Source organism: Lepidothrix coronata, unplaced genomic scaffold (assembly GCF_001604755.1).
Source record: "Lepidothrix coronata isolate B3197 unplaced genomic scaffold, Lepidothrix_coronata-1.0 Scaffold46, whole genome shotgun sequence".
Lineage (NCBI taxonomy): Eukaryota > Metazoa > Chordata > Aves > Passeriformes > Pipridae > Lepidothrix > Lepidothrix coronata.
Genome location: NW_016690226.1, coordinates 2,775,929 through 2,802,304, shown reverse-complemented (window position 1 = coordinate 2,802,304; position 26,376 = coordinate 2,775,929). Strand labels below are relative to the sequence as shown.

The 26,376-nt window shown below is 46.5% G+C and overlaps 1 protein-coding gene and 1 long non-coding RNA gene across 2 annotated transcripts in view; both read left to right on the top strand.

Annotated features, from left to right (window-relative positions):
* LOC108497297 overlaps positions 1-5,646 on the top strand; it is a 45,155-nt gene extending 39,509 nt beyond the window's left edge. The window contains exon 4 of the long non-coding RNA XR_001874745.1: positions 5,151-5,646. This is a non-coding gene — a long non-coding RNA (uncharacterized LOC108497297). The remainder of the gene's footprint in view (positions 1-5,150) is intronic.
* Positions 5,647-7,309: 1,663 nt separating this feature from the next.
* The window catches only part of FSTL1 (follistatin like 1), a 54,046-nt gene continuing 34,979 nt past the window's right edge, over positions 7,310-26,376 (top strand). The window contains exons 1-2 of the mRNA XM_017814809.1: positions 7,310-7,423; positions 7,521-7,580. Coding sequence (XP_017670298.1) covers positions 7,421-7,423; positions 7,521-7,580 — 63 coding nt within the window. The 5' untranslated portion in view covers positions 7,310-7,420. The remainder of the gene's footprint in view (positions 7,424-7,520; positions 7,581-26,376) is intronic.

Below are 26,376 nucleotides of genomic sequence, written 5' to 3'. Positions count from 1 at the left end.
TGTGGTGGGGCCAAGGGTGCTTAGCATCTCCTAGGGAATGAAAGCTCTGGTTGAGACAAGCATTGTACCTTTGTATGAAGGGAAACTAAAAACCCCTTGATTTCCACTGTTTAGCCCAAGGCTGGGAGGGGAATATATGATTTCATAACATTTCTAAGCAATGACAACAGCTAGTCTCTAGGGTGAGCTGTGTTTACTAACACGTTGCACATTTTCTTGCTTAACAGCATAGTTTCTCATTTTATAGGAGTCCCTGAACTCATGTTTATGTTCTAGGTCAGCTGTCCAAACTCCCAAGCTTTCTCATATACACCACCAGAACAGACATCCCGAATCTGTGTACAGAGCACCGCAACGGTCTGCAGCTAAATAAGGCTGTGCCAACATTTCCTTCTGGTCTCACAGGCCCCTGGTGACTCACAGAGCTGCTGTTCCACACCCAGCCCCCACTGACCCAGGAGCGACTCACATAATTCAAACACATTTTGGGCAGCAAAATTCCTGAACGCCTTCTAGCAAGTATCCCGGGCTCTGCCAAGGGCTGGGACAAATAGCTAAGTGTGTGCGAGCATGTTCTATGCAAGCGGATTGCTCAGCCTTAGGAGGATGAGAAATGGCTAGCAAAATTATTCAGTGTGGATAGGAGAACTCAGGAACTTGTGTCCTCTGAAGCATACAAGTGGCTGGCACAGTCCGTGGGAGGGTTTTGTATATGTTTAATGTAAGGGTAAGAGGTAGGTACCTATGGGACATGAGTTTTAGATATTCTCTGATGCTCCCATAGCAGTTAAGAGCCAGGATTTGCTGTGGCAATTGTTTGAATGGATTGGTGGCATCCTGAGCTGTACTCAGTTTCTACTGTCACAAAGCTGAGGACAAATTATGCATGTTAGGAGACATCCCCAGACAGAGCTGCTCTGCAGAGGGTCACCTCAGCTGTCTCTGAGCTCCCACCTCTCACAGATGGATTGCATGGTGTTGAGGCACACAAAAGCCTCTACAAAGAATCCCCCCACACTTCAGCAGACTCATTAGCTCTGTGTCCTTGCCCTCCCTTCCCAAAATGGGGCTGGGTCCACAAACCCCGGCATCTCCTGTGCTGTTCATATTAATACAGCTACAACTCAGCCCTATTGCCTCAACTGTGGGAAATCTGAGAGACCTTTCTCACCAGTTTCCTTAGTTTGAAAAGTCTGATTCTTCCCACCAATCTGCTCCCACCAGCAGACACTTTTGCACCATGCTCTGAAGCATCCTTTTCCAGGGGCTCTTCCATGGCAACTCCTCTGCCCAGCACTGGATTCAGCTTTGGCTGCAAGCAGTGCTTGAGAGGTGTTCAAATACTGCAGGGAGGAGAGAAGGGCATGTCTGAGAGAGCGTGGCAGGGGGCTAACCAGCACACCCCATCGAAATGCTCACTGGCTCTTTTGGCACTTGGTGCACTGACTTGGTAGTCAAGATCTGTGAGTCCCACAGCCAGACCACAAGTGATGATCTCTGGCTGCTGAAGAGAGAGCACCTTGCTTCTTTACAGCAGGATGTCAGGTGTTAGCACACCTCCAGGAATTTTTTCTGGATATTTCATTCAAATGTTAAGCTTGCCCCTGCATGACAGCAGCAATTGAGAGGTGAGTGGCATGTGGAGCACTTGTGTTTTGTTGTAATATAACTGATAGATTATAATGGCTTGTGTCTGAGCTCAAGACATCCTGGGTTGATTTCCTGGTACATTCACAAGCACAAACCCACTACTGTTTCAGCTAATGGAGAAAGTGCTCTAATTGTGTGAATCAGGATATGCTGGTGGCAGATAACCGCTCGCTCTGCAGCAGTAGCCTGTTGGGGATGGGGTGCCTAGGTTACTGTACAGAATATGGCAGGGCCACATACATCTTTGTAGCTCCATGAGGCGGAAGGCCAAAGCTGAAATTTTATCTGCCCACAGAGGAGTCCTGGGTTTGACTCTATGCTCTGCCAGAAGTGACCTTAGCAACTTCTCAGTAAATATGTCTGGAAAATGAGGAAGATAATGGGGAAGGAGGTGTAAAGCAGTGGCGATTATTTCCTTGCAGAAAATAATGCCATATTTAACAGTATATGCTGTGAAGGACCTGTGACATCAGCAGGTGTGGAGGCAAGATGGGACTCTGCCTTGCAGCGTTATCTCCATGACAATACACACCTGAATGCTGGTTTGTGTTGTAAAATTACACACGAGGAAATACATCTTATGAGTTGGACAGGCCCATCCATCTGTCTGTAAGATGGGCAACTCACCTTACCTTGATACCAGTCCAAGACTAATTTTGCCAGGATCCTGCAGTTGCCTGTTGCATTATCAATTACCAGTCAGTATCTACACAACGGTAGGGGCACATATCTGGCGGCTGGGATACTTCATATTCCACATGAGGCTGGAGAGCAGCCTTGTAGGTGCCATTAGGGGCCATGGGACTGCCTGGGAACCCTGTTTCCTTCATGACAGCTATTTCTCCAGATGTGTGAGCCATATTTGTTGTGCAATCACGGTAATTCTGACAGGATTGTATTTCCAGAGCACAGCTAATGGACTTGTCAGCTCCGAGCTGTTTGGCCATGGACTAGCGGCATCCTATGAGGCACTTTCAGGGCATGGTACCAATCTGCTTCTGAATAGGCAGGACTTCTTTCCACAGAAATCACAGAATGTTCTGAGTTGAAAAGGACCCACAAAGATCATCAAGTCCAACTCTTAAGTGAATGGATCAGGGATCAAACCCACAGCCTTGGTGTTATCAGCACCATGCTCAGACCACTGAGCTAATCTCAGGTTTGTAAGAGTGCTTTTAGTTTGAAGACTTTATCAAACTTATAGGACTCAACAAGTTCATTGGATAATTCAGGTTGGAAGAGACCTCAGTCTATCCTTCCATTCCAAACAGGGTCTCTTCTCCATGTAAATAAGCCTTGTGCCCTCAGCCTCTTTACAAAGGGCTTGTGCAATAGCAGAGTCAAAACCAGGAGTATTTCACTTACCTGTGCTCCATCACGGTCTGGCAGCACCTGGAGTGAACTGGCACAAGGAACATGTTGAGACAGAAGCATGTTCAGGACAGAGTGACTGTTTCCACACTGAGGTTTTGGGGCAGATCTGACACCATGACTTGGATCTGAGTGTAGTTTGAGCCTATGAGGTACTGTGAACACCAAGTTACCCTTGGCCAGGCTGTGGCAAATGCAAAGTGAATACAGTTACAATGGCTGGGCATGAGTGCAGTTCTGTGCCCACTCCTAATGGGCACAGCTTAGCTGGGTGATTGCACCTAGGTGCTGGGGCTGGATAAAGGCTGTGAGGAAATGATATCTTGGGAGCTTGTCTTAGGCTAGAAAACTTCACCTTGAATCAGGGATATCAAGGGTGAAGTTTAAGGGCCAAGTTGTCAAAGGTATTTAGGCATTTTCGTGCTCTAGCTAATGGAATATCCCATCAAACACATTTAGGCATTAAAGAATGCATTTTATACAAGCCACATGGCCTGCTAGTGCCAGACATGTGTGCCCTTTGGTCAGCAATGTCCCCAGCACAACCTGCAAAATAAAGACATCTGCTAGAGGGAGAAAGGGGAAGGTATGGCACTTTATTACATCAATTCTGAAATGGAGCTTTAAGGAATCATGATTAATACAAATGGTGCAGGTGATCCTTGTGTGACTGGCTGGCTCACAACAGCCTTGCCGTCACCCTAGAGTTCATTTGGGTTTGATGCTCACACCTTTGAGGGTGTAACCCCGCCCTGGGCTTTCCCCTCACATCTTGCACTCTTGGTCTGTTTCTGCTGTGAAAGCCCAGGTGTCCTTTGCCCCTTCTTTAGGCACTGGCACTCTGGTCCATGAGGTGTCACTGCTCATGTAGCTCAAGACAACATGGATGTCTCTGGTGCCACATGAGCTGAGCCTTCTCAGCTACAACCTTAACACATTTGCTACTCCAAAATAATGCCCTGCTTCTTAATTCCACCAAATAATGCTACAAATTTCTTAATCTTCAGTGGGACAGATTATTACCCTTTCATGCAGGCCACTTGCCAAACAACTTGGTTTCTTGAATTGTCACCTAAAATGCAGTGCGGGCGTGGTGATCACTGACTTCAGCACAGCACTGCAAGCACAACCCCATACCCTAGGGTAGATGTTTCATGTGGAGGGGGAAAGGAGGAGACATGAAGGATGTTTCATGTTGGATGGGGGTGAGGTAATGTGGAGAGAGTGATATCATGGTATAGCCACAAGGGCTGGGTGAGGGCTTAAGAAGTAATTTATTGGCATGTGTTTAGCCTCATTTCCCAGGGAAACGAGGCTTACAATATCACTTTGGGTGTATATGTGTGCATGTGCTGTCATAAGGGAGAGGCTGTGGCTTCAGAGTAACCCTCATGAGACACCAGAGATCCAGGGGAGTGATCTTGGCAGTGCCCCAAGAATGGAGAAAGCCTCAGTTGGAGCCTGCCTTTTATTAAACAGAAGAGAATGTATCCACCCATGAGATGTACACTTGCGTGAGTCCAGGCTTCATTCGTTCTGCTTCTCAGGCAATAGTTTGTTACTGAATTTCAGTTGTGCAGCCACTTGGGCATGTATCTCAAAATTTGCAATCCCATATGTATAACGAAATGTTTGTTTTAGAAATACCAGTGACTGAAAAGTAAGTGTCAGCAGAAATAAAATAGTGATGTATGTAATAGAATAACATCTTTTCTGTAGAGCAATGATTCCCAATTTCTTTGGCCCACCAGAGCATTGCAACCTGCAAAATTTCAGGCAAGCATCGTTCACCCTTATAACGAAGCTTTTAGCTGAAAGCATTTTTATGATACTACTTTGGTTGTATAGACAGCAATGATGAATTACCTTATTCATTATGGCCACAGCTTGAAACCACAACTGTAAATGCATTTGCTTTCCCCTTATTCTGGTGCTTGTGATTCAAGTTCCCTGTTTTGTGTCCATCATGGAAGAGCAAAGATTCCCAAAGATTTATTTCTCATGCACTCAGATAGTACAAACTGTTTCTTTGCAGTTTACGGTTTTAAATGGTGAAGGTTTAGAATAATAAGTGAACAATTTGTCAGATATCATGTATTTGGTTATAAAATGTGTGCCTTTGTACACAGCTTAAAGCTCCAGTGTCTGTGCTGTGATTGTTTTGTGCCGTCTGTGATGGAAGAGATAACACACCTTTTCCCTGACTCTGACATGGCAGACATCCACACTCCCACAAACAATTCCAGCTCCATCACTGTCATCATCTTTCCAGCAAAGGGCTAAGGGTTGTTCTTCCCCCTTCCCCCGCTCCTCAGTCTATCAGAGATAGTCAGGGCTCATCTGCACAAAAAAGTTTTACCTGATTTAAAGGAGTAGCTCTACAGATGCCTCTCTCCCCTCGTGGGCGTCTGTCCCGTGCTCACCCTCTCTCATGCTTGTGTGAGAGATGCTTTTTGGTTTTCACTTCTACCCATTCCCACATGATAGAAACTAACTTGAAGAAACACATTTTCATGTACCTGAATGTAAACACAGAATGGAAGAGTTAATCCTTTGCCTTCTGTTTCATATTCAGTCCTTTTGAGTACACAGAAGAAAAACCCATGCTCATGGTGACCTACATAATCCAGCACAGTAGCTAATCACACTTACACGAGGTGACTGCCCATGGTATCAGGGAGGGAATGCAGGCACAGGAGACCCCTGCTAGTGCTCTGTTCCCGAGAGTGGTACGAGTCACTTTTACTCTCTAGAAATAGAGCCTGTCCCCTCCTCATGTAGCACAGCTTCTGCAGAGCTGAGCATCAAGGGGCCAGAAATTGATGAATCTTTTAAAATGTATTTATCATTTGCCATTTGTTTTTTTCTTATTGTGGCACTCACATCAGAGTGACTCAGGGTGAGCCCAGTCCTATGATGCTTCTGCCAAACTAGAGGCCAACTGATTTCAGCCATGACTATGCCTGCGCTGTGTCATGAAGCAAGGCAATCAATGACTCCAAAACAAAGAGGTACATCCTGAAAGGTGAGTTTAAAACAAACAAACAAACAATGAAACCCACATCGCTCAGCATCATCAGTGAAATAATTAGACATCTCTTCATGACAGCTTTGTAGGCTAATACCACTCACAGACAGAATCAGAACTTGCCAGGAAGGATGCAAAATCAGTAACAGTAGTCCTAAAACCAAAATTGAGTGAAGAAGCAGAGCCTGAGGAAGCACAGAAAAATAGCACAGCTGCCATGAACAGACCAGATGTCGGCTGATCTAGGATAACTCTTCCCAGAGTTTTCTCCTTCCAGTAGGATGCTGGAATAATCTTTGGTCTTGGTGAATGAGGAGGGTGCACATGCCAGCATCTCCCTTGTCGCCTGTCTGCATTGAAGGCACAGAATAAAGCAGGGCAAGAAGATAGATGGCTTATGGGCATGCTTGGTCACAGTGAGATGGTATTTCAAAGCCAGCAGTGTCATTTTTGGTTATAACAAACCTCAAAACTCGAGGAAAAGCCCCTGACAACTGGCATCATAGTGTTGCTTGCCGTGACAGAGATTTCTGTATGAGCCTGGGGCGATCGGTCTCTTTGCATTCTCAGATCCTTCCTTCTAGCTACCGGAGACTACTGAAATTCAGAGATTAAGAGATTAAACAAGAGGATCACAGGTATTTATACACAAATGAGCACCGCCGGGCATTTCAGGTAGGATTTCTGTGCCAGGCATAACAGCCCGTTTTGCTCAGCCAACGCCATTTGGATCCTAACATACACGGGTCTAAACCCTTACTTTTAAATCTCCCCACATCCCAGCACGGATGGCACCTGTAGCTGTGGCCGGGACTTCAGCGTGGCCTGAGGGCTGGAGCATGTGGGGACAGTGGGTTGAGTGGATGAGCGGAGCAGCCACCTCGCACCTCAGTTTCCCCATTGTTGTGACAATGTGGGGGGCGGCTGCGACCCCTCGCAGGGGTGCTCCTGGCCGGGCTGGCGGGCAGCTCGGCTGTTCCAACTCCCCCCGAACCCACACCAGCGCAAGGCTCGGGCAGCGCCCCCGGACCCATGTCCTGCCCGGCCGGGGTGTGAAGCCGAGCGGTGTGGGGCGGCAGCCCCGTCCCCTGGACTCCCCACTGCTCTTGGCTGCCTTCAAAGGTCGACGAGGGGCGGCGAGGGGCCGGCGGCAGCAGGGACGGGGGCACCGCCGAGGGGCGGCGGGCAGCGGGCGGGGGCCGGGGAGGAGTCGGCCCCGGGGCGGGGGTCGGGCCGGGCCGGGGGTGGAGCCGCGGGCTGGCGGGTCGGGGCGAGGGGGAGCCCTCCCCTTCCCTTCCCGAGCGAGCCGGAGCCGGGGAAGGCGCCTCCGCAACTCCTCGTGCCCCGCCGGTGCCGCCCGCCGCCCGCAGCATGGTGAGGCGGCTCTCCCGGCGGGAAGTTCGGCGGCCGCGGCGGCCCCGCCGTCCCCGGCCCGGCCCGCGCTCACCGCCCCCCGCTCCCTCTCTTGCAGATCTGGAAAACTCTCCCGCTGCTCTGCGCCCTGCTGGCCGCCGCCCGCCTGCGAGCCGAGGTAAGCGCGGGGCCCCGGCGGCGGGACGGGACGGGGCGGGACGTGCTGGGGGCAGTGGGGGCTCCGCGGCACCGGGAGCGCGGCGAGGGAGCGGCCGGGAGCGGGGAAAGTGGCAGCCAGGGCGGGCAGGGAAGTTGCGGGGCAGCCGGACACCTCGGTGCGGGCGAGGGGGCTTCGTCCCCGCCGGGGCTGGACCCCCACAGCCCGCCACTGGGCCGGGCTCCTCGGGGCATCCCCTTTCCTCTCCTCCCTCCCTCCGTCTCTCCCTCCCGCTATCCCACCCTCCCTCTCTCCCGCGTGCTCTTTCTCTCGCTTTTCTTTTCTTCCTTTTTTTCGCTGCAATGACATTGAAAACCTTTGAAAACCCCCAGCTGCAACCCCCCCAGCCCTGTTGACAGAAAACAAACGGTGCCTGCGTTCCCGGTTGCGGCGGCCTCCCTAAAAAGTGAAGTCATAAACAAAATATTTGATAATTACGGCAGGGGAAATGTGGAAGTGATTTGAGGAAAATGAACTCAAGCTGGGCTGGGGAGGGAGGCCGAGCCTGCCTTCGGAGGGAAGCCGTCCTGCTCGGGGGGCGGCTCATCCTCCCTGCCTGCATTTTTTCTCCCTACATATTTCTCCCAGATGGCAAGACCCACCCTAGAGCATCGCAGTTTGGCTCTATGCAAAAAAAAAAAAAAAAAAAAAAAAAAAATAACACGTCTGATTCCCTCTTTTTCTGCCTTCCACCCGTGGACTGTGCTTCCCGGGTTATGACAAAGAGTGGGGTTTAGGATGGAGCCCATCGCTGTTGCTCTGTCTCCATATGCAGAGCTCTTCGGTGAACTCCCTGCAACTGCCAGGTGAGGAGCAGAGGTGAGACAGGGTGGTTGTGATCCAGCACTGTCCAGCTCTAGTCACAGCTGTCATGAAAACCAAGAGGACTGAAACTGAGCTTAGTATGGACTAGCATTTCACATCTGCCTGTACATGATTATTTCGTAATATACTTTCTTCCCAAGGCGTGACATACTTATGTAGTGAGCATTTCCATTCATCCTCTCCTACACTGTCCTGAAAAAGCCAAATCGTGTTTATTCTTTTTTTTTTTTAGGAATTCCAAATAAACCTTAACTGGTTCTGGACAATATACAGCAAAACCTCTGTAGGAAGGAAGCACACAGCAGTGCATCAATAAGATGAATGATAATAACAGTTACATAGCGATGGCATTGGTCTGAGTAAAGCCTTCTGGGATCAGTAACCCAGAGAAACATAGCCAAGGTGTGTTTGGCCCTGGATTTGTGATTTCACCGGTGTCACTAACATTATGTTAATGGCCAAAGTGCTAAGTCCTGCTTTTTGCCTAATGTACTCTAATTTGGAGTACCTGGATAGCTTCCCAGATGTAAGTACTGTCATGTTTCTGTGCCTCACCTGCAAACTGAGAGTAAGAAAAATGTACAGCCATCTTGTTCAAAATCTGGTTTTAAAGGCCAGTTCATGCTTGAGTGAATAAATGAATTATTTGACTGGCTTCAGAGGTAATGGTCCAGGCAGCAAACCAGTGAACATTTTGGGTTGATTCCAGTGTAAGTTCAGCAAAACTTGGGAGTGATGACTGAGGTCTGGCTCTGGTTTCAAAGAAAACTGACACTTCAGGCAACTTTTGTTTTGGGGTTCAGTTTGACTCCTTCTTGCTGGTAGCTGCTGAGTGGTGAATATCGGTTCACTCACAGGTAGCATCTTGCCCTCTGGGATATCTAGACCTTCTAATTTTTTAGGGAATGGGCTGTCCTTGAAGGTGAGCTGCTTAGAATTCAGAGACAGCTTTGAGAGTTGCCCACTTCTGAATGTTTCTTGTTACCACTCTGCTGCATCGCTGCCATTCAGAAAGATTAGTGTGGCATTTTCCTATGTGGTTTTCCCTTTCCAGATTTTGGAAGCGATAACCTCTCTATTCCTTCTGTTTCTGCTGCAGCTTGCATTTTGTACCTTTCAGTACATTCAGAATATTAACACTGAGCCTTAAGCTTCTAATCCTTTTGTCGGCAAAACTGTTCCTGAGCCGTACTGGGGTATTTTGTACAACACTTATTTCTACAACATTGTTAGGTGCATAATTAGAGTCTTTAAAGAAAGAAAGAAATTGCTTCAGTAAATGTTCCTGGCATGACTTTGTGCAGACTGGAAAATCTGAGACGTGCCAAAACTTGGGAGCTTTTCTTGGCCTGGTTCAGTAATAGTCACAAGAGCAATAGACGGTGAACTGTATTCCTCGGATGGAAGCCAGCCACCAGCTTCAGACAGCCCTTTTTATCTCTCTCTTCCTGGGTCAGGCTAAATGAGGCGGCCGTTCACTCTATTAACAGGGATACTACAGACATGAAGTTGCTCATGTTCTCAGCCGGGGCTCTCGAAGCAGATGGAGTGATTTTTGGGAAGCATCCATCACGACAGAGGAAAAGGGAGAGGCTTGAAATGTCTGTTGAATGTATTAAAAGTCAATCAGTTGTTCACATCCTGCTGGAGTAAGTTACCTAGTTAACACTGGAGAGGAGTCTAGTTGCTGTTTGACTGTGTCAGTGGTACCACTGTACCTATACCAGCATCGTTCTATGTCCCACTGGGATACTTGTTTAAAAATAAGAGCAAGGGGTTTTCTTTTTTTCATTTTGGCTTAAACCTGATTTGTCAAGAAAGTTCTTTTCACCATGAATTTTGGATTTTAGCAAAGAGGTTTATACCACCATGAGTATATTGGGCTGTGGACAGAAGTCTTTTCTTGAATCCAGCCTTGCCAAGAGGTCACTGACCTGGCCTGCCCTCTGCTCCTTGCCAGTTTTCTGGCCATTCAGATAAATCTCTTGGACCTGTAGCTGTTCTCCTGAATTATCCTTAACCCTTTTCTGTCCAAATGAGCCAAACTTCGGAAAGAGTTAGGTAAACAGTTTAATCCAGCTTGTCTCATTTTGGCTGAAAAAAACGCTAGAGGAGGAGGGCTAGTGAGTCTCTTCTTGCGAAGAGATCTACTGACAGATCTGAGGGGCTGTAACCTCCAAGTAACACGGTGATGATGAGCATATAGAGACAGATTCGTAACCCTTTCAAATAGCATGGTGTTTGTAGTTTTGTAACCTTGGGATGATTTTTTTTCACCTCACCTCCATTTCCCTCAGTGTAATTTTTCCATGTGAAAAGCTGAAAAGGGATGTTATACAGGAGAGAAAAGGCAAGGATTTCTGTTTGCTTAACTAAGCTAAGTGCTTCCTCTTGATCTGACTTGACTGCTTTTCTTGTAAGAAGGGCAGCACTTGATGCTTTCCAAGACCTGTGCCACTTTGCCAGTAGAGTGTTCATGTGCACCAGGGAAGATGGAGCTGGAGCTGGGAATTCAGCTGGTCTTCACTGGATCAGGACCTGATGTACTTCCTCCTATGGGGCTGTTCACACAGTCTGACCAGCATCATCAGATTGCTTTGGTTAAACTTTTCCCACATTTTTGTAATGGAGAAAATCTAAAAACTGATGTCTTAGAAAATGAAACCGGATAAATTAAAGTTGAGATCCTGATGTAATTGCATAGCTGTATTTGGCCCTGAAGCCATCACTTTAAGAAGTATTCATTTGCCCTTGAAATTAAGTGATAGAGACTTTATGGATAGTTCAGTCCTCCTTTCACTGATAATTTGGCAAAGACAGTGGAGTGCCAATCATGTGTGTAACTCAGGCTGGTTTTATTATGCACTGTCTTTGTGCAATAAAACCCAACAATAACACGTTATTATAATAAAACTAACTTCTCAAGTCTAGTCTAGCAAGCACATCTTCAGTGGAAGGAAAAATTGCATCTATTTTTTCTCCTTCCACTGGTTTTGGAGTGATAGGTGTCTTCCTTCTTGAAATCCTTCCCTTGAGTGCCAGAACAGGTGTTGCTGGAGTTGTGCCTCAAGGTGATAAGCATATTTTAAATGGGGAGGCAGGGATGAAGTGATTCTACCCTGGGAGCACAGCAAAGGCTCATCTGCACAAAGCCTATTTTTTAAGGTGTGTGCTGTGCCGTCAGGCAGCTGCTGTGCTGCAGATGGTTCCAGGGATCGGAGTCTGGGAGACGAACCAAGTCGTTCTGTCTGAGGCACCTCATGTTGTGCTGAAGTCACTGGCCGAATGCCCTGTGTATGAGTGTTTAAACAACCTCCCTGCCTGTTCTGAAGGGACCATAACCTCTGAGCAGCAGCATGTGTGGCACAGGCTCTGAAGAAGGAGCAATGCTGTGCAGCACATACGTGTGTGTGGCACCCTGACGGTGCTTCTCAGATGGAGCTGCTGTCAGACCCGAGCTGCTCTGTGCAAACGCGCCGGTGGCTTAGTGAGTGACTTTATCTGCCAGAGTGCAAATTCCTTGCCGGTAATTAACAGGGGGCTGCTGCTGGGGGCTGCCGAGGAGGCGACTCTACTCCCAGCACAGGAGGAAGGGACTGGCTGAGTCTCCTGTTGTATTTTCCAGCTGCTGTTATTGGTACAGCTGCTTACCCATCAGGAGGCACCGGGGCACCTTTGATCTTTCTTGTGTGATGTTACATGAGCTGGGGAATGTTTCTCTTTGTACAGAAGAGAGTTTGTCACAAATCTCAGCCAGATGTGTCTTCCCGGACTATGAGACTCCCATTAACCAGGCTGTGTTTCTGCCACATATCCTGTGAGCTAGATGAGATTGTTTCCCAGGAATGCCTTGTTTAGCTGGGTTGCATCTATCTTTGCAGGGAGATCAACTTCTGCTCTGCTATGGTAGCAATGCTAATCTGTGAATAACCAGCAATTCCTTGGAGAGATTTATCTCTCACAGTGTTGTCTCTGAGTTTAGCAAATGAAAAGAGCAGACTGCCGTTGTGCTCTGAAGCGTACTTCCTTCCAGAGTGCATCTGGGTGGTGGACAAGGGGTTGTATACATCTTGACTTTACCAGAGGTTGTAGATTTTGCCACAACTAGTGTACAGAGTTAAATGTGAGCTGGTTAGAGCAGGGGTATGTTTGCTCTCACTGTTGGCTTCTGATGACACTTCCTAGGCAGTAAATAAACATGCAGATAAGCAGATCTGGAGGCTTTGATGCTTTATTAAAGCACAGATAACTGTAGCACAAGCAGTGGCTGTGTGGCATTTTCTTGCTACTTGTTTTCAAGTGTGCTTCATTTCTGATCTGTGAAGGAGACACCAGCCAGCATTTATGAGTGACTATCCCTTCTCTGCCTTGCAAACTAGCTACCTAGACATGAAGATCATATAAGTTGCTGTGAAATCTTCCTACCTGCTCTGTGCCTTAGTTTTCTCACTTATTGTATTCTACCTCTTCATTGTGACATGGGCCCTCTGGTTGGTTGGGGCAGTGGTTTAGATGTAAGCTGCCTGTGAGAGATGAAGAAAAGCAAGCTCACGCTCCAGTGTGCAAATGTGAAATTTCTTGAAGACATCCGCCACCTTGTTTGGAGTGCATCAGGCGGTCCATACCTTGGACCAACACATTTGAAAAGAACAAGGGATTTGGGGTGGGTGATTGGGGAGAGGTTTGATATCTCATTAGCTTCAGATCTAGGTGGATCTCACATTTCTACTGTTTGACAGATAAGCATATATTTTGGGAGAAGAAATTAAACACTGCTTGAAGACTGGAATCTGGGTTTTGTCTCACTGAGGAGAAGGTGCCAGTTCTTCTGTGCTTCTGAGTGCAACACCCAATGCACTAGGAAAATCAGGAGGTTGAGAGGGAATAGCTGTTAGAACACATTCATCTCTGTGTGGGCATTGCAGGATGGCTGGCTGTGCAGCATTTCCCTTGGCTGTATCCTGTTGACTGCTGTTCCAGAGATGGACCTATAACCACTTTCCCAAAATACTGTAACACTGCGTAATGGACCCTGTAGTACCCAGAGTTTCTGATTGTTCCTTCTCCTTTATCCTTCCCTTCCCTTTTGCAATGCAAAAAGCGACAAACAAGCTTGAAGGAACAATGGAGAGAAGCAGCTGAGTTTCATTGGTAGGAGGAGAGGGTTTGCACACCTTATGCTCCAAGCATAGAAGGACCGGTTGGACAGCTATTTGGCACCCACTGATGGTTTTCCCTAGCCAGTACATGTCCCTTCTGATCCCATCCCTGCTCCTTTCTTAGAGTCCTGAGATCTTGGGAATATGAATGCTGGTGAAGTTTCCAGTGGTTAGTCAGCTTTTCCCCCATAATTAAAGTTTTTAAGGAATAGCGATAACTTCAAAGATTGTTTATAGACAGAAATAACTTCTTTGTTTCTATATCTCTATAAGGAGACTTAGGGAGGTCATGGAAAGAATTGCTGCAAGGTACTGTGGCAGGAGTATGACTCAAGCCTGAAATGGTCTTAAGTCTTCCAAGTCAGGGCAGGGGAGAAGACGATGTTGAAATCGTGAATAAGAGGGAAGCAAAAGTGGGGTGACAGGCATGGGCTGACAAAGTTATCTGCTATGATGGAGAGATGTACTGGTGAACCTTGACTTAAGCAGGAGCCTGTGCGTTGGGTGCACCTCCTGCCATCAGAAATGCTGTCCTTGGCTGCTCTTCCCTTTTCACGCTGCTCCAGTGTAAGATATTGTGGGGCTTGAGTGTCAGAGAGGCAGAATGAGGAATTTCTGTCCATCCACCAGGATGGGCAATTGCCAAGTTGGCCTCCAGCACCATGTTGTCCAGGGATGGTTTTGACAGCAGAGCCTGTTGCCATTTTCCTGACAGTGAATTGATCTGGAGGACTGTTCCTGGGGAGGTACCCTCTGTGTTAGAGCAGCCCTGCCATTTGAGTGCTGGTAATTGTAGCCCAAAGCCAAGAGCTTTCCTTCTGCATGACGTAACTCTTTGCATATGTACTTCTTGCTGCTCTGGGACTTTCTTTTCCCTCCTGCATTTTGGCTGCTTTTTCATGTTTATGTTTGAGGAAGCTTAAGTATGAGGGATTGGAATTGTTGTCTCATTTCCTATATGTAGGAGGAAGCGATTTCACTGGGGAATTTTTGCAATGTCTGGATCACTTAGTTGTCTGGGTGCGTAAAATTCCTCAGGGATAACCATAAAGGTTGTGACCCAGCTCTGGTCTGCAGCTCATGCATTCAAACCCAGGGCTCTGGAAGATTAAGGTGGCACAGGACCAAGCATTCATGTCGAAGGCATCATCTTCAACTTGGCAGAGAAGCTGCGGTATTCCTGTCTGAGGACAGCGTGTTTGCTCTGGGGTGTTCCAGCCCTAAGACAATGAATGCCACATGAGTAGTGTCAGCCTAATCTTCTTCAGGCGGTGCTCCCCTTCTCCAGTTGCCCTGTGGATGGATGACAGAGAAGTCAGGTTGCAATAGAAGCTCCATTTCTCACAAAGTTCCTTTTCTCGCATCCCCACAACTGGGGCTTGGACCCACTGGTAGATGATGATGTGTAAGGATAAGGAGTGGCTTAAGAAGGGAGTACTTTTTTATTCTTGTTCAGGAAAACAGACTGTGTCTTCTACAAGGTATCGCTGCGTGCCATGGGATTAGTAGCTGCTTGTACAAGCCATAGCCGTTCGTGTCTTGTCAAATCCGGTTTTACACATCCCTGATAAGTGATGCCTCCTTCCTGTTCTGTGAAAAATGATAGCATGCTCTGGAGTATCTCAAAGTTAGTAAGTTTATCTTCATGGTCCTCTTCTATGAGTACGTAGACCATGAATGTTTTTATTCTCTCCCAGTGGTCCTAATTACGCTCCCGTGTTTAATGATAAAGCAGTACCTCCCCCATGCAGTTCTCTCCACCTTGTACATGTAGCCAGTTTATGAGGCCCCTCAGCTCCACTCCGTGCTTAGCCCACCTTTTTTTTTTCCTTGTAGGTTGCTCCCTCCTGACAAAGCAGGAAAGGAAATAGAGATGTATGTGATCTTATTCTCTGTTGTTACCTTTGAACCTTCTCAAATTAACTTTTAAACCAAACAACCAAATTCAGGCATATTTAGCGAAGTATATTAATTTCCTACAAGATGCTGTGTTCCTCTAGCTTTTGTAAAAATAGTCAACAGTGGTACAGTAGTTACTGCTTTTACTGCAGACCATAGAAGCTATTTATGAGTGTTCCCCATTGATTGTAGTTCGTACCTTCACAGCCACTAAACGCTGTGAGCCTCAAGACAGGAATCTATGGGAAGCAGTTTGTAGAAGAACTTAGTGTTGCTCAGCTTTGAACTTTATGGTTTATCCTCTCTTTGGCACTCAGAGCTGTGGGCAGTCCCTCGGAGGGTGTTGTGGAGGAAACCGCTCCAAAGCGTGGCTGATCACAGGGCACAGAACATGGTTTGTTACACCTTGTGTGCACCTACACCCATCACACAGAGCCACTGTTCTCAGCCCTGTTATGGAGTAACTTGCCAGTAACTCCTGCAGCCCAGACCTGGGATGGGAGAATGAAGGATACAATCCATTGCAATCGATGTGGGTTATTTGGGGATTTCATATCTTACTGGGTGAGTGTTGAATCTCGCTGTGGTATGTGAATAGCTTGAAACCACACGGTGCCAGTGCCGTGCCTGGGCCGCTCCTAACTTTGTGCACATGAAAACGGAAAGAGATGGGAGAACAGCTGGGCATTAATACTTCCTCACAAATCACTGCCAAGCTCTTCTGCAGTGCAGCAGCACATGTCCAGATGCTGGGGTGAGTTAGGCCATCCTGGCTGCCAATGCAAGGTCAACAGTAAACCAGCATTAAACAGACACAACCACTTGGGTTTTGGGGATTATTTTCCTGGTTTATATTTATTTGCAGTGGGGTTTTGGCAGAGTGGAGGAACTACAGCAAACTGAGAATATGTGGTGGTTCAAACACCTTCAGAGCCTGTAGGCATCAAGAAAATGCAAGCTGACTCTTTTTCTAGACCTATTTGTTCTCAGTCTGAGCATTATGCCATGATTTGTATGTAGGCTTTGGGCAAGGCACCTTATTCCTCTAAGCTGCGGTGCTCACATCTGTAAAACAGGGATAATGAGTGTGCTGTGCCTCTCAGAAGAGTTTGTGAAGCTGAATGTGTTCCTGTTAAGAAAAGTTTAAAAGCTGTCATGTAGAAGGTGCATCAGGCATTGCAGAAGGTTATTATCCTTATCCACAATGATAACAATAGTAAGAAAAATGGAGACAAAATGCAGACCAGAGTTGCTGTGTGATACTGCCATGCAGTAAAGATATGCAAAAAGGGCTTGTATGGGCCACATTTAAGGTGTGAGCTAGCGGCCCACAGATGGGAAGGAGGAGATGATTGAATGTTTGGATGGAACTAGAGAGAGAAAGAGGAAGGGCATAATGTGGGAGAGCTGACATGTCAGGGGGGATTGCCTTTATGGAGTGTGTTTGCTCTGGGAGGGAAGCAATAAGCATCTTTCCATCTGTATCTTGGCGGAGACACTTGGAGTTGTGCTGTAAGGGGAACACTTAACACTATGGCAATGTAGATTTTCCTGTGTTGTAGTTAAGCAGAGAATCTTACACAGGGCATAGTCCCTTGCTTTCCCTGATAGGTCTTCCAAAGGTTGATAAGGCAGAGAAGATGGGTTAGCAATTTCCATTGATTGTCATGGAAACTAATGGAAATTACTCCTTTTTTTTTGTGTGTGTCTGTCGTATATGATGATGTTTATTAAAATAACTAGGAAGCATTCTTTCTCTCTTTTTTTTTTAGCAGTTTAATTGCTGACTTCTGGTCTTATAAAGTTCTTTGTTAGCAGAATTCTTTTAAGGAGGTTATACAGAGTTTTTCAGTGCTGTAAGGTATGTATTGGGGGTGAGTATTCGGAATAGGGCAGCTGCTGGGCAGTTCTGAGTGCTGAGCTGCTTTTTACCCTGAGACCTTCTGCAGGGCATCCATGTGACTGTCTTCTCACAGAGAGGCCTAAAATTAGGTGCCCAAGATGACAGGTAGCCTGAGTGTACTGTTTCCCATGTAAATGATAAGCAGGTGGTTAGCTACTCTGAAAAAGCACAAGCTGGATGAAAGGGGGACGATAATGCCAATTTATCAGCCAGTGAGCTGTCAGGCTTGATGACACAATGATGGCAAAGAGCTTAGAGAATTTCATATTAGAGGTGTGGGTGTAACACAACATATTATTATTACTATTTCATGTAAACATCAACCTGTCTTGTCACTAAAAATATGGCTGTCTGTCAACTCTACTGACACTAAAAGGGCCCATTTTATCCATGGATTAGTAGATGGTGAGGCCAGAAGGAGCTTTTGTGCTTTGGTTCTGCCCTCTTGCATAATACAGCCTGTATATCTGGCTTTTTTTATCAATTCCATTTGCTCTGGACTCCAAAGTGTGTCTTAAAAAACATCTAGTCTTGATTAAGTAATTACCACAAATGGAAAATACCACCGCGTTTGGTATGTTGCTGCAGTGGTTAATTACCCACTTGCTGCTACACCTCATTTCTGGCTTGCATTTTTCTAGTTTTGATCTCCAGATGCTGAATCTTCTGTTTAATCCACTAAATAGAAGAGGCCATTAGTACAGTATGTCTATTCCCCACTGCGGTAACAGTGGGGAGTAGACATACAAGCAGCGCAAGGGCTGCTCCTGGTTTTGTCTTTGGCAAACTAAACAATCTGAGCTCCTCAAGCCATCCCTTGGTAAGGTGTGTTTCCTAATCTTGCTCAGTACTGGATCTCCACACAGTGCATCTGCTTTGTCTGTCTGTTAGTGCTCCCTCACCATGGGATGACAGGGCATCTCCATGTACTTGTTACTGGGAATCCGTAAATATTTGCAATATAAATTGTGAATTTCTTCCAAGAGCAGATTTTGATTGCTTGCTGTCCCAGGGGCACAAACTCTCTTCTGAGATGCTGTTGAACAGTTTGTCACAGGCTGGGCTGGATCTTGACTTGGACCTCAAGAAGCTTCTGTACTAAAAAGGTATAATAAACAGGGGTTATTAAAATACCCCTTTTTTGTTTCTCTTTCCGTTTCCACTTTCATCTTTAAATAGGGATGTCAGATTTTTTTCTCCTCTGAGAGAAAGTAGAAGGCTCTCCACATTTCTTGTTCCCAGGTCCCTTCCAGTTCACACCTCTGGAGGACCAAATGTGCTAGGCTGAATGTTTGTGCTTTCATGGCTTTAAGGTATCTTCCTGCAGAGCAGCCTTAACTGGGTAGCAGAGGCATTCAGATAAAGAAAGCTCATGCAGTTTTTCTATGGGCAAGCTAGTTGGATGTCCTTTTTTTTTGTCAGTGATAAGAAGAGATAGTTCCCTCTCCTGAGGCAATGTTTTCACCCTATGCTCTGCTGCAAGCTCGCAATCCATTCTTATTAAAAGCCTGGCAAGAGGCAACAAAGCGTTGTATTTCTAGGGGCTGTGATTTTTAGACTTGTAGCCAAACCTCCTTGAACATGCATCTAAAGGAGTGGTTACAGAGTGGGTGCAAGTTGCTCTGCCCGTGAGCTGCCCTGAAAAAATGTGAGCACCTCCCGTGCTGCTTTGTCGTTGTACTCCCTCTTGTTCTGCCTCTGCCCTTAGGCATCTGAAAACTGAACTCTGGCCCTAAAATAACTTTGGGTGAGGGGGCAGAGGGGGAACATAGTTTTTAATTTATCTTTGCACAGGTGTGAGAGAAAACAGTGGAAAATAGGGTGTGGCAAGGGGAAAGGAGGTGACCCATCACGTCCCCTACAGCACCTGTGAGAGAAGCCCCTTTGCTGGCTGCTCTGGTTTTTGGATGCAGGAGAGCATTAGTGCTTTTTCAGAGAAGCTGTGATCTGTCCCCATCATTCCTATACTACAAAACCTCTCCTTCAGAGCCTCCAGCAGCACACAGCGGTGAGGGGGAGATTTCCACATTCCCACAGGATACTTGCCCATGGTCCCTTGCTGGGATGGGGAACTTGTTAAGTGTTCATTTATTGCAGAGGCAGACTCCAGAAGGCACTAGGTGCTGTACTTAAGGACACAGGGTACCACTACTGAAGGATGGATGGATGCAGAAGCATCCGTCAGCTCCATTCTGTGTGGGAGGAGCCTTGTGTCCTTGCTCATACTCGTGCAGTGCATGGGTAGGGTAGTGTCCTGGACCAACTGCAGTTGTTGGCAGAAGGGTAAGGATGGGCTTTACCTGACAGGACTTGCAAGGCAGTTTTGCTTACCATGGACTTCCTGTGTGGTGTTGAATAAGCACTGAAACCCAAGGCGCTGAAGACATATATATCCAAGGTTCGTAGAGAATAGGGTAGTTAGTCTCCCAAATGGTGATAGCAGCCTGGGCCTGAGTGCCTCAAAGTGTACTCAGGGTGTTTTGGTGGAATTTTTCTGGTCCTTTGTCAGTGCATGAGATTGCTAAAGGAGAGTTTTCCACCCCATGACTGCATTTAGGTGATAATGCAGTGCAGTTCATGCCTGCTTTCAGGGAGCAGCTATCTCATACAGCAGTGGAGAATGTGCATAAAGCTATCTTGGTTTTCAAACCTAGGCCTGTTTGTTCAGCCAGCGGGTGTTCACACTCTAAGTACCAGGAGTCCCAAATTAGTTCCTTTCAGCCTCTGTCCCATCCAGCAGCATTATGTGTTCCTAAGAAGTTGTTGAAAGCATTAGGATGTCTCGGGGAGGAATGCCCGTATTTGCATCATTATGTTTTATAGGATTTAGCTGTTAAAAGCCAGGCACACCATGTACTGCTGGCTGCTGTCCCAGTGTTAGTGTAGTCTGATCTCTGCAGTTGCGTGGTTTCTGACAGGGAAGTGGGGAGGAGAGGAATTACAATGTCTTGGCTCAGATGAAGATGCAAGACTCAGGTAAGAAGAAGAAACACAGGGAAGTCCATGCGTGGAGCATGCAGAAGTAAAGCATGTGTCTTATGAACTGTTGCTTAGTGCGATGACATGAGAAAGTGAAGGAACAAGAAGATTTAATGGGACGTTGATGTGACTGAAAGAACAGGGTCCTTACGGCAGGGTTGTGCTGACATCCTGGTGTTTTGGAAGATATGAGGCTCGTGAAAGTCAGCTGTGTTTTGCTGAAGCAGAGGACTTGAAGGATTAAACTTGGGCAGCTGAAGTGTTTTGTGACCAGAGATGTCTGCTGCAGCCTTTGGCTGAAATTGCTGTCACGCAGCAGAGGTGACTGGACTGGTCATGGACCATGTCCTGTATTGCTTATGGGACAGTGTGTGCATTGATAACTGAACTTGGGGCAGCTTTACTGTGGTAGATGAAGCAGTGAGCTGCAACATGTCAGGAACTGCTTCACAGCCAGTTTGGGTACCTTTGCTGTAGAGTGAGTATTCATTCCTAAAGGAAGCAGTCACAAACAGTGTCCCTTTTACAGACTTGATTTTCATCTACACCCTGGACTAGATGTTGCCGACTGAAACAGTAAAGGCTTCTTGTATAAAGGTTTGCTGTTTGCTGCTGGGATTAGACTGTGTTTGTGTACAGGTTTCACGGTGTCAGGGTTGCCAAGCACACAAGCAAGTAATACTTGCATGGGTAAGGGTTTTGTGGTTCACATGGTAAGTGAGAATTGGTGTCAAGCCTCCTTGAGTGACAGGCTCTTAAAGATGAGCACAAATGTGAGAGACAGTCATGTTCACAGTAAGACACTTAGCCTCTCTTTGGTCAGGGCTGTTTTATTCTGAGTTACTGCATTGAAGTGCTCAGGTCTTGTAAGTTCTAGAGCACTTAAAACACAGTCGGGAACTTAAAGCCAGCAGCTGGATTTGCGTAGGCTGTGATGAAGTTGTTAGATGTTGTGATTGCAATAAATCTTTCATTGCAGGCTAAGATTATTTCCCGTATCGTACTTTTGCCATAGGCTAAAGGAGCACACACATACCATCCCTTCAGCTCGCTGAGATAACTTCCTAGAGCTGGTATCTTACCTGTGCATCTGACCTAAGTGCCTACACCCTCACAGGGTCTGTGTGTTTGGCAGGGAAGGACTGGGGCAAGCTTTGCAAATTTTCTGCTAGAAGGGCTGTTAGACCTGTGATAAGGAGCTTCTTTGAAAAGTGAGGGGTTTTTTGAGTGGGTATTTTTGGTTTTGTTTGTTTTCTTATTTTTAATTTATTTCAAACTGAGCTAACCCAGTTTACTGGGGAGCTGAATAGTAAGATTTTCTTTCTTTTCAAAACATACCAAGAGATTTTACTCAAAAAGTTTAGTGTTGTGTTACTGAACATTTCATTGCATGGTCTTAGACTTTCAGTTATTGCAAAACCTCCAGGTGGCCTGCACCACCCCACATCAGTAAATTGTGGCTCAATACATTGTTATAGTATCACATGCTACTTTTAAAATTGTGTGGGGTGAAACAGATTGTGTTATATTACTATATTTCCTCCAGCCTGCACATTTGCACAGACAGCATGTCATATAGCTTTGTTTAACAAGGCAAGTGTGACATCCAGTACGTGAGATTAACGTCTACACATACACAATGATACGTACTTTCAAAGTTTGTTCTCGGTATTCAAAAGGCTACCACTGATTTCCTGCTGTGCTTAAGTCAAAGCCAGCTCTAGGGACACATTTTAATAAATGCTTTGGGTGTGTGAATTTCCTGGGTTTTCTTAAATCTTTGTCAAAAAAGAAAACCTATTGTCCCTTCTAAGTTTCCTATCTAATTTCTTTCAGCACATTGCATTTTATCACTGAAATCTTCTCTGCATAGAAGAAGAGGGTCTGGTTGCATTAGGAGTAGTAAAAATAGAATGCTTATACATTTGGGTGGTGTCATTCCTGGAATGGAGCCCTGGGAAGGGGAGGGCAGTGTCAAAAGTGCGGGTATTAGGGTCAGGAGAGCTCTTGGCTTTCTTAAACTTGCTTCTAGCTGCAGGCACTGGAGGATGCTCCTACTTTTACAGAGCACTCTGGGCTAGTGAGGGCTTGAGCAGTGGTGATAACTCTTGTCAGACCTCGCTTTTTATCTTTTTATCTTTTCCCGGGATGAGCGTAGACAGCCAAAACAGCCTTTCCTACAGCAAAGGATGCAGAAGAGCAACACTGCAGCGATTCTGTAGAATAAACATCTTTCATAAGTTCTTTAGCCCCTTTATTTGCCCCTTTTCTTTCAAGCCTCTTCTGAGCCTTTCACTGCAAGGAAGACATTTTGTTCTGTTCTCATCTGATCTTCCCCTCCTTGGATATACATCCGTGAGTCTGAGATCTTACTGAAAACCAAAGATCGTCAGCAGTTCAGTCTGATACACTGGGCTGTGAACTGTGGTGGCTGAGGCACAGGCGTGTGTTTCTTCCTGCTGACTTTATTAGAGGAGCAATAAATTCTGGCTGGCCGACAAGGTGGACAGCCAAAGCTGGCAGACAGCTGTGCAAGCTAATGTCTTAAACTGCTGCAGTTGGATTTGCCGGAGGCTCCCTTCTGAAACCCTTAGTCTGCCTCAGTTTTATGTCTACCGGAGTTAATTTTTTCCCCTCTGAAAGTGATGGCAAAAATCTGCTTTTTTTTCACTTAGGTGCTGTAGAAGAACCTATGGTCCTACAGGGATATTTCCTCTCACCTCCCAGTGCAGCCCTGGCTGCAAATGAGCCACTTAACATCGCACATGGACTTTGCTAAAGTTGCAGCAGAAGCTTGGGCTGTCCTTTCTTAATTAAGACTGCAAGAATAATGTGACCTTCTCTTTAGTTACTCACTGCATTCATTAAATGGGACATTTTCTGTCTAATACCAAAATTGTTTATACTGCATTAAGCAAGGGAAGTTTGCCAAATATTTTATGCTTGTTTAACTTAAAATATATCCAAACTAAGTGTGCTCCCCTGTCTTTGATTTGATTTTGACATAAAGCGTGTAAAACACCAAGTTTCAGTCTGCCGGAGATGTCTCTGTGGCATCTGTACAGTTCCACAAAGAAGGGGGTTTGTGGAGAAACATGAACTCAGCCATTACTGCGTGGTTGCCAGCAAAGGGAGAGTATGGCTGCTGCCCTCACTTTGTGGAGCTGAGCACTTCAGATCATAGGGGATATTTTCAGGCAGTGGTAGGCTGGTGCTGTGGGCTGGGTTTCCAGTGAGGCTGAAGGCTTTTGTTTCCTTTCTGTATCACTAAGCATTTCCAGCTTCTGTGAATGTCAGGCTGTTTGGAGGAATGTTCTGCCCTGGCAGAAGAACCAAAGCATATCAGGTGATTTTCTCTTTGAGGGGGGAGGTTAGAGGGAGTTATGCAGGGGTGGATACAAAAGGTAAAAAGGAGAATGTCAATCTTGTGTAGTATGGTTCCCAGGAGGATGGGAAGCCAACTTCAGATGATCAGTGGTGTCACCTCTGATTCAAGGAGTAGCAAATGGGAACCCCAGTGGTTGAAAGCATGGATAGGGTTTTGTTTGCCAGTTGTGTCACAGATACTCCCTCTGATTAGGGAGGCCTAGCAAAAATTCATGATGTCTGGCTTCTTGCTGTTGCATGGGAAATCAGAGACACGTAAAAATGTAATCATTAAATGAGCAAGCAGAAAAAAACCATGGAAATAACCTGTCGCTAAGCCAACTGAGCTAGCTTTGGTAATTGGAGATCTCTTGTCTATGCAGAGATCTTGGCTTCTGCTGCCTCTATAAACCTTCAGGTTTCTGGGACATTTCCCAAAATCTTGCACAATCACCTTCATTGCTCAGGGAGGAATGGCTGTTGTGCAGGTGCTGTTTACATCTGTGTGGGCCATTGCCTTGTCATTTGTCTTTCTCTACCAGCTTTGTTTTGCCTTGAATAACCCCTCATCTCATACTCCTGAGCTCCAGGGTGTAAATACACTGAGCTGCAGCTCCAGCTGCCATAAAACACTAATTTCTGTTGGGAGATCTGTGCTGCTTGGGTGGCTGCTGTTTGTGTGATCAGGGCGAATGGCCCTTGGACGCGGTGCCTTGTGTTGGGAAGACCTGGCTGCCCAGAAGGACCATGGCCCCAGTACCAGGTAAGAGCTGTTCTGCTGTTGGGGAGGAAGATGCCTGGGATTCACAGTGCTGAGCTGTGGCTGCAGTTGCTTTGGCATTCGTCAGTCTTTTTTGCTTCTGTGGAACAGAGCATTTGTAATTTCCTTTTGCTGTCTGCTGCATCATCTATCTCAGCCCATTAGAGCATTTAGAATTGTAGAATTTCCTGAGCTGGAAGGGATTCACAAGAATCATTGAGTCTAACTCCTAACTCTGCACAGGTCACACTGAGAATCACACCATGTGCCTGAGAGCCAAGTGCTTCTTGAACTCTATCAGGCTTGGTGCTGTGACCATATCCCTAGGGAACCTGTTCCAGTGCTCAGTCACCCTCTGGGTGAAGAACCTTGTCCTGATATCCAACCTAAACCTCCCCTGACACAATTTCATGCCATTCCCGTGGGTCCTATCACTAGTCACCAGAGTTTTTCCTGCCTAATTTGCTGCTTAATTACTTAAGCTGCTGTCAAACCTCTGTAAGGTAGGCTGTTATTACATCTCTCTTACTGCAGCCAAAATCAAGGAAATAAAGCCGTCACCTCCAGGTGGTTTTCATCCTCTCTCTAGAGAGGTGGAGGCAACTATTGGCTCTGTGCCATTAAGAGCACAGGTCTATGCTTCTCTTTTGAGAAAATACGAAGGAGAAAAGTTGAAGGTCAGAGATGGGGGGGTGAGCTGCCTGTGTGCTTGGCTCTTGGATCCACAGCGCTTGCTTACTGAGTGACTGAGAAGGATAGTGGTTTCATCACTGGAGCAGCAGTAGCTCAGCCACCTTCACAGACAAAGGGTTTGTAGTACCTGTGTGTCCAGATTGCTGCAGGTACTCATTCAGGCTCCAAGTTGCATCCCACCACGAAGCTGCTTGATGAGGGAACATAAAACACACACTGGGACCTTCTGCCACAAGATCCAGGATCCATATCGGGCTCTGGCTCCAGGGCATGGTTGTGTCCTACCTCCGTGCCCTCTTCTCTCTGGTCTCAGTGGTGTCCTGACCCTGCCTCTTTTATGCAAACCATCTGCTGATTCAGTTCTCCACCCTTGTACTATTTGTCCTAAATTACTGTTTTCTTCTGGCATCAGCCCTGCAAGGGAGATGTAGTCCCTGCCTTTCATTTCATTGCTCCATGCTGTACCCCAAGCAGCCTGTGAAATCCTGTGATCCCGGAACAGGGCTCATTTGGTCATCGTGTTCAGATAGTGTTTGGGCAACATGGTCAGGATCTGTGAGCTGTAAGAGGAAGGATTGTTCTTAGCGGGGAATAAAGTTTCAGAAGTCAACAGATGCTTGTATGGTCACTGGCTGTGTGGTAAACTGGTGATTTCCATGAACAAACTGACACAAAATTGCTATAATCTTTGAGGGATGTGGCTATCTCCCCACAAGCAAGAGGCACCAGTGTGACTCTCAACAAATTCAGGCTCTTGCAGAGGTGCTGAGCTCTTCTCTGCATTCTGAGCACAGCAGCTTTAACAATTCCTTGAAACATGGACAAAACAACTTACTGAATCTTGTTCTTAGAAACCACTGACCTTCTTCTGTTGACACTTTAAAAGGAAAAGTCAGCCTGAGGCAAACTCCTGACATGGAAAAATTTCAAACTGAGCAGTTCAGTGCTGGCAAAGTTCTTAGCAGTGGAAAAGACAGTTTCATAAGGAGAAGTGTCAGGCTGCTTTTAAGCATTGGGGTGCTACCTGTTCCACCCATAGCCACGGGGTGACACCTTGACTTCTGTGAATCAGCTGGCTCAGCTGCCCTCTATTCCTCAAGAGGACCTCCAGGGGAGGTCAGGCTGTGAAGTACAAACAAGCAAAGCAAAGTTGGAGGTGGATCAGAGCTGCTG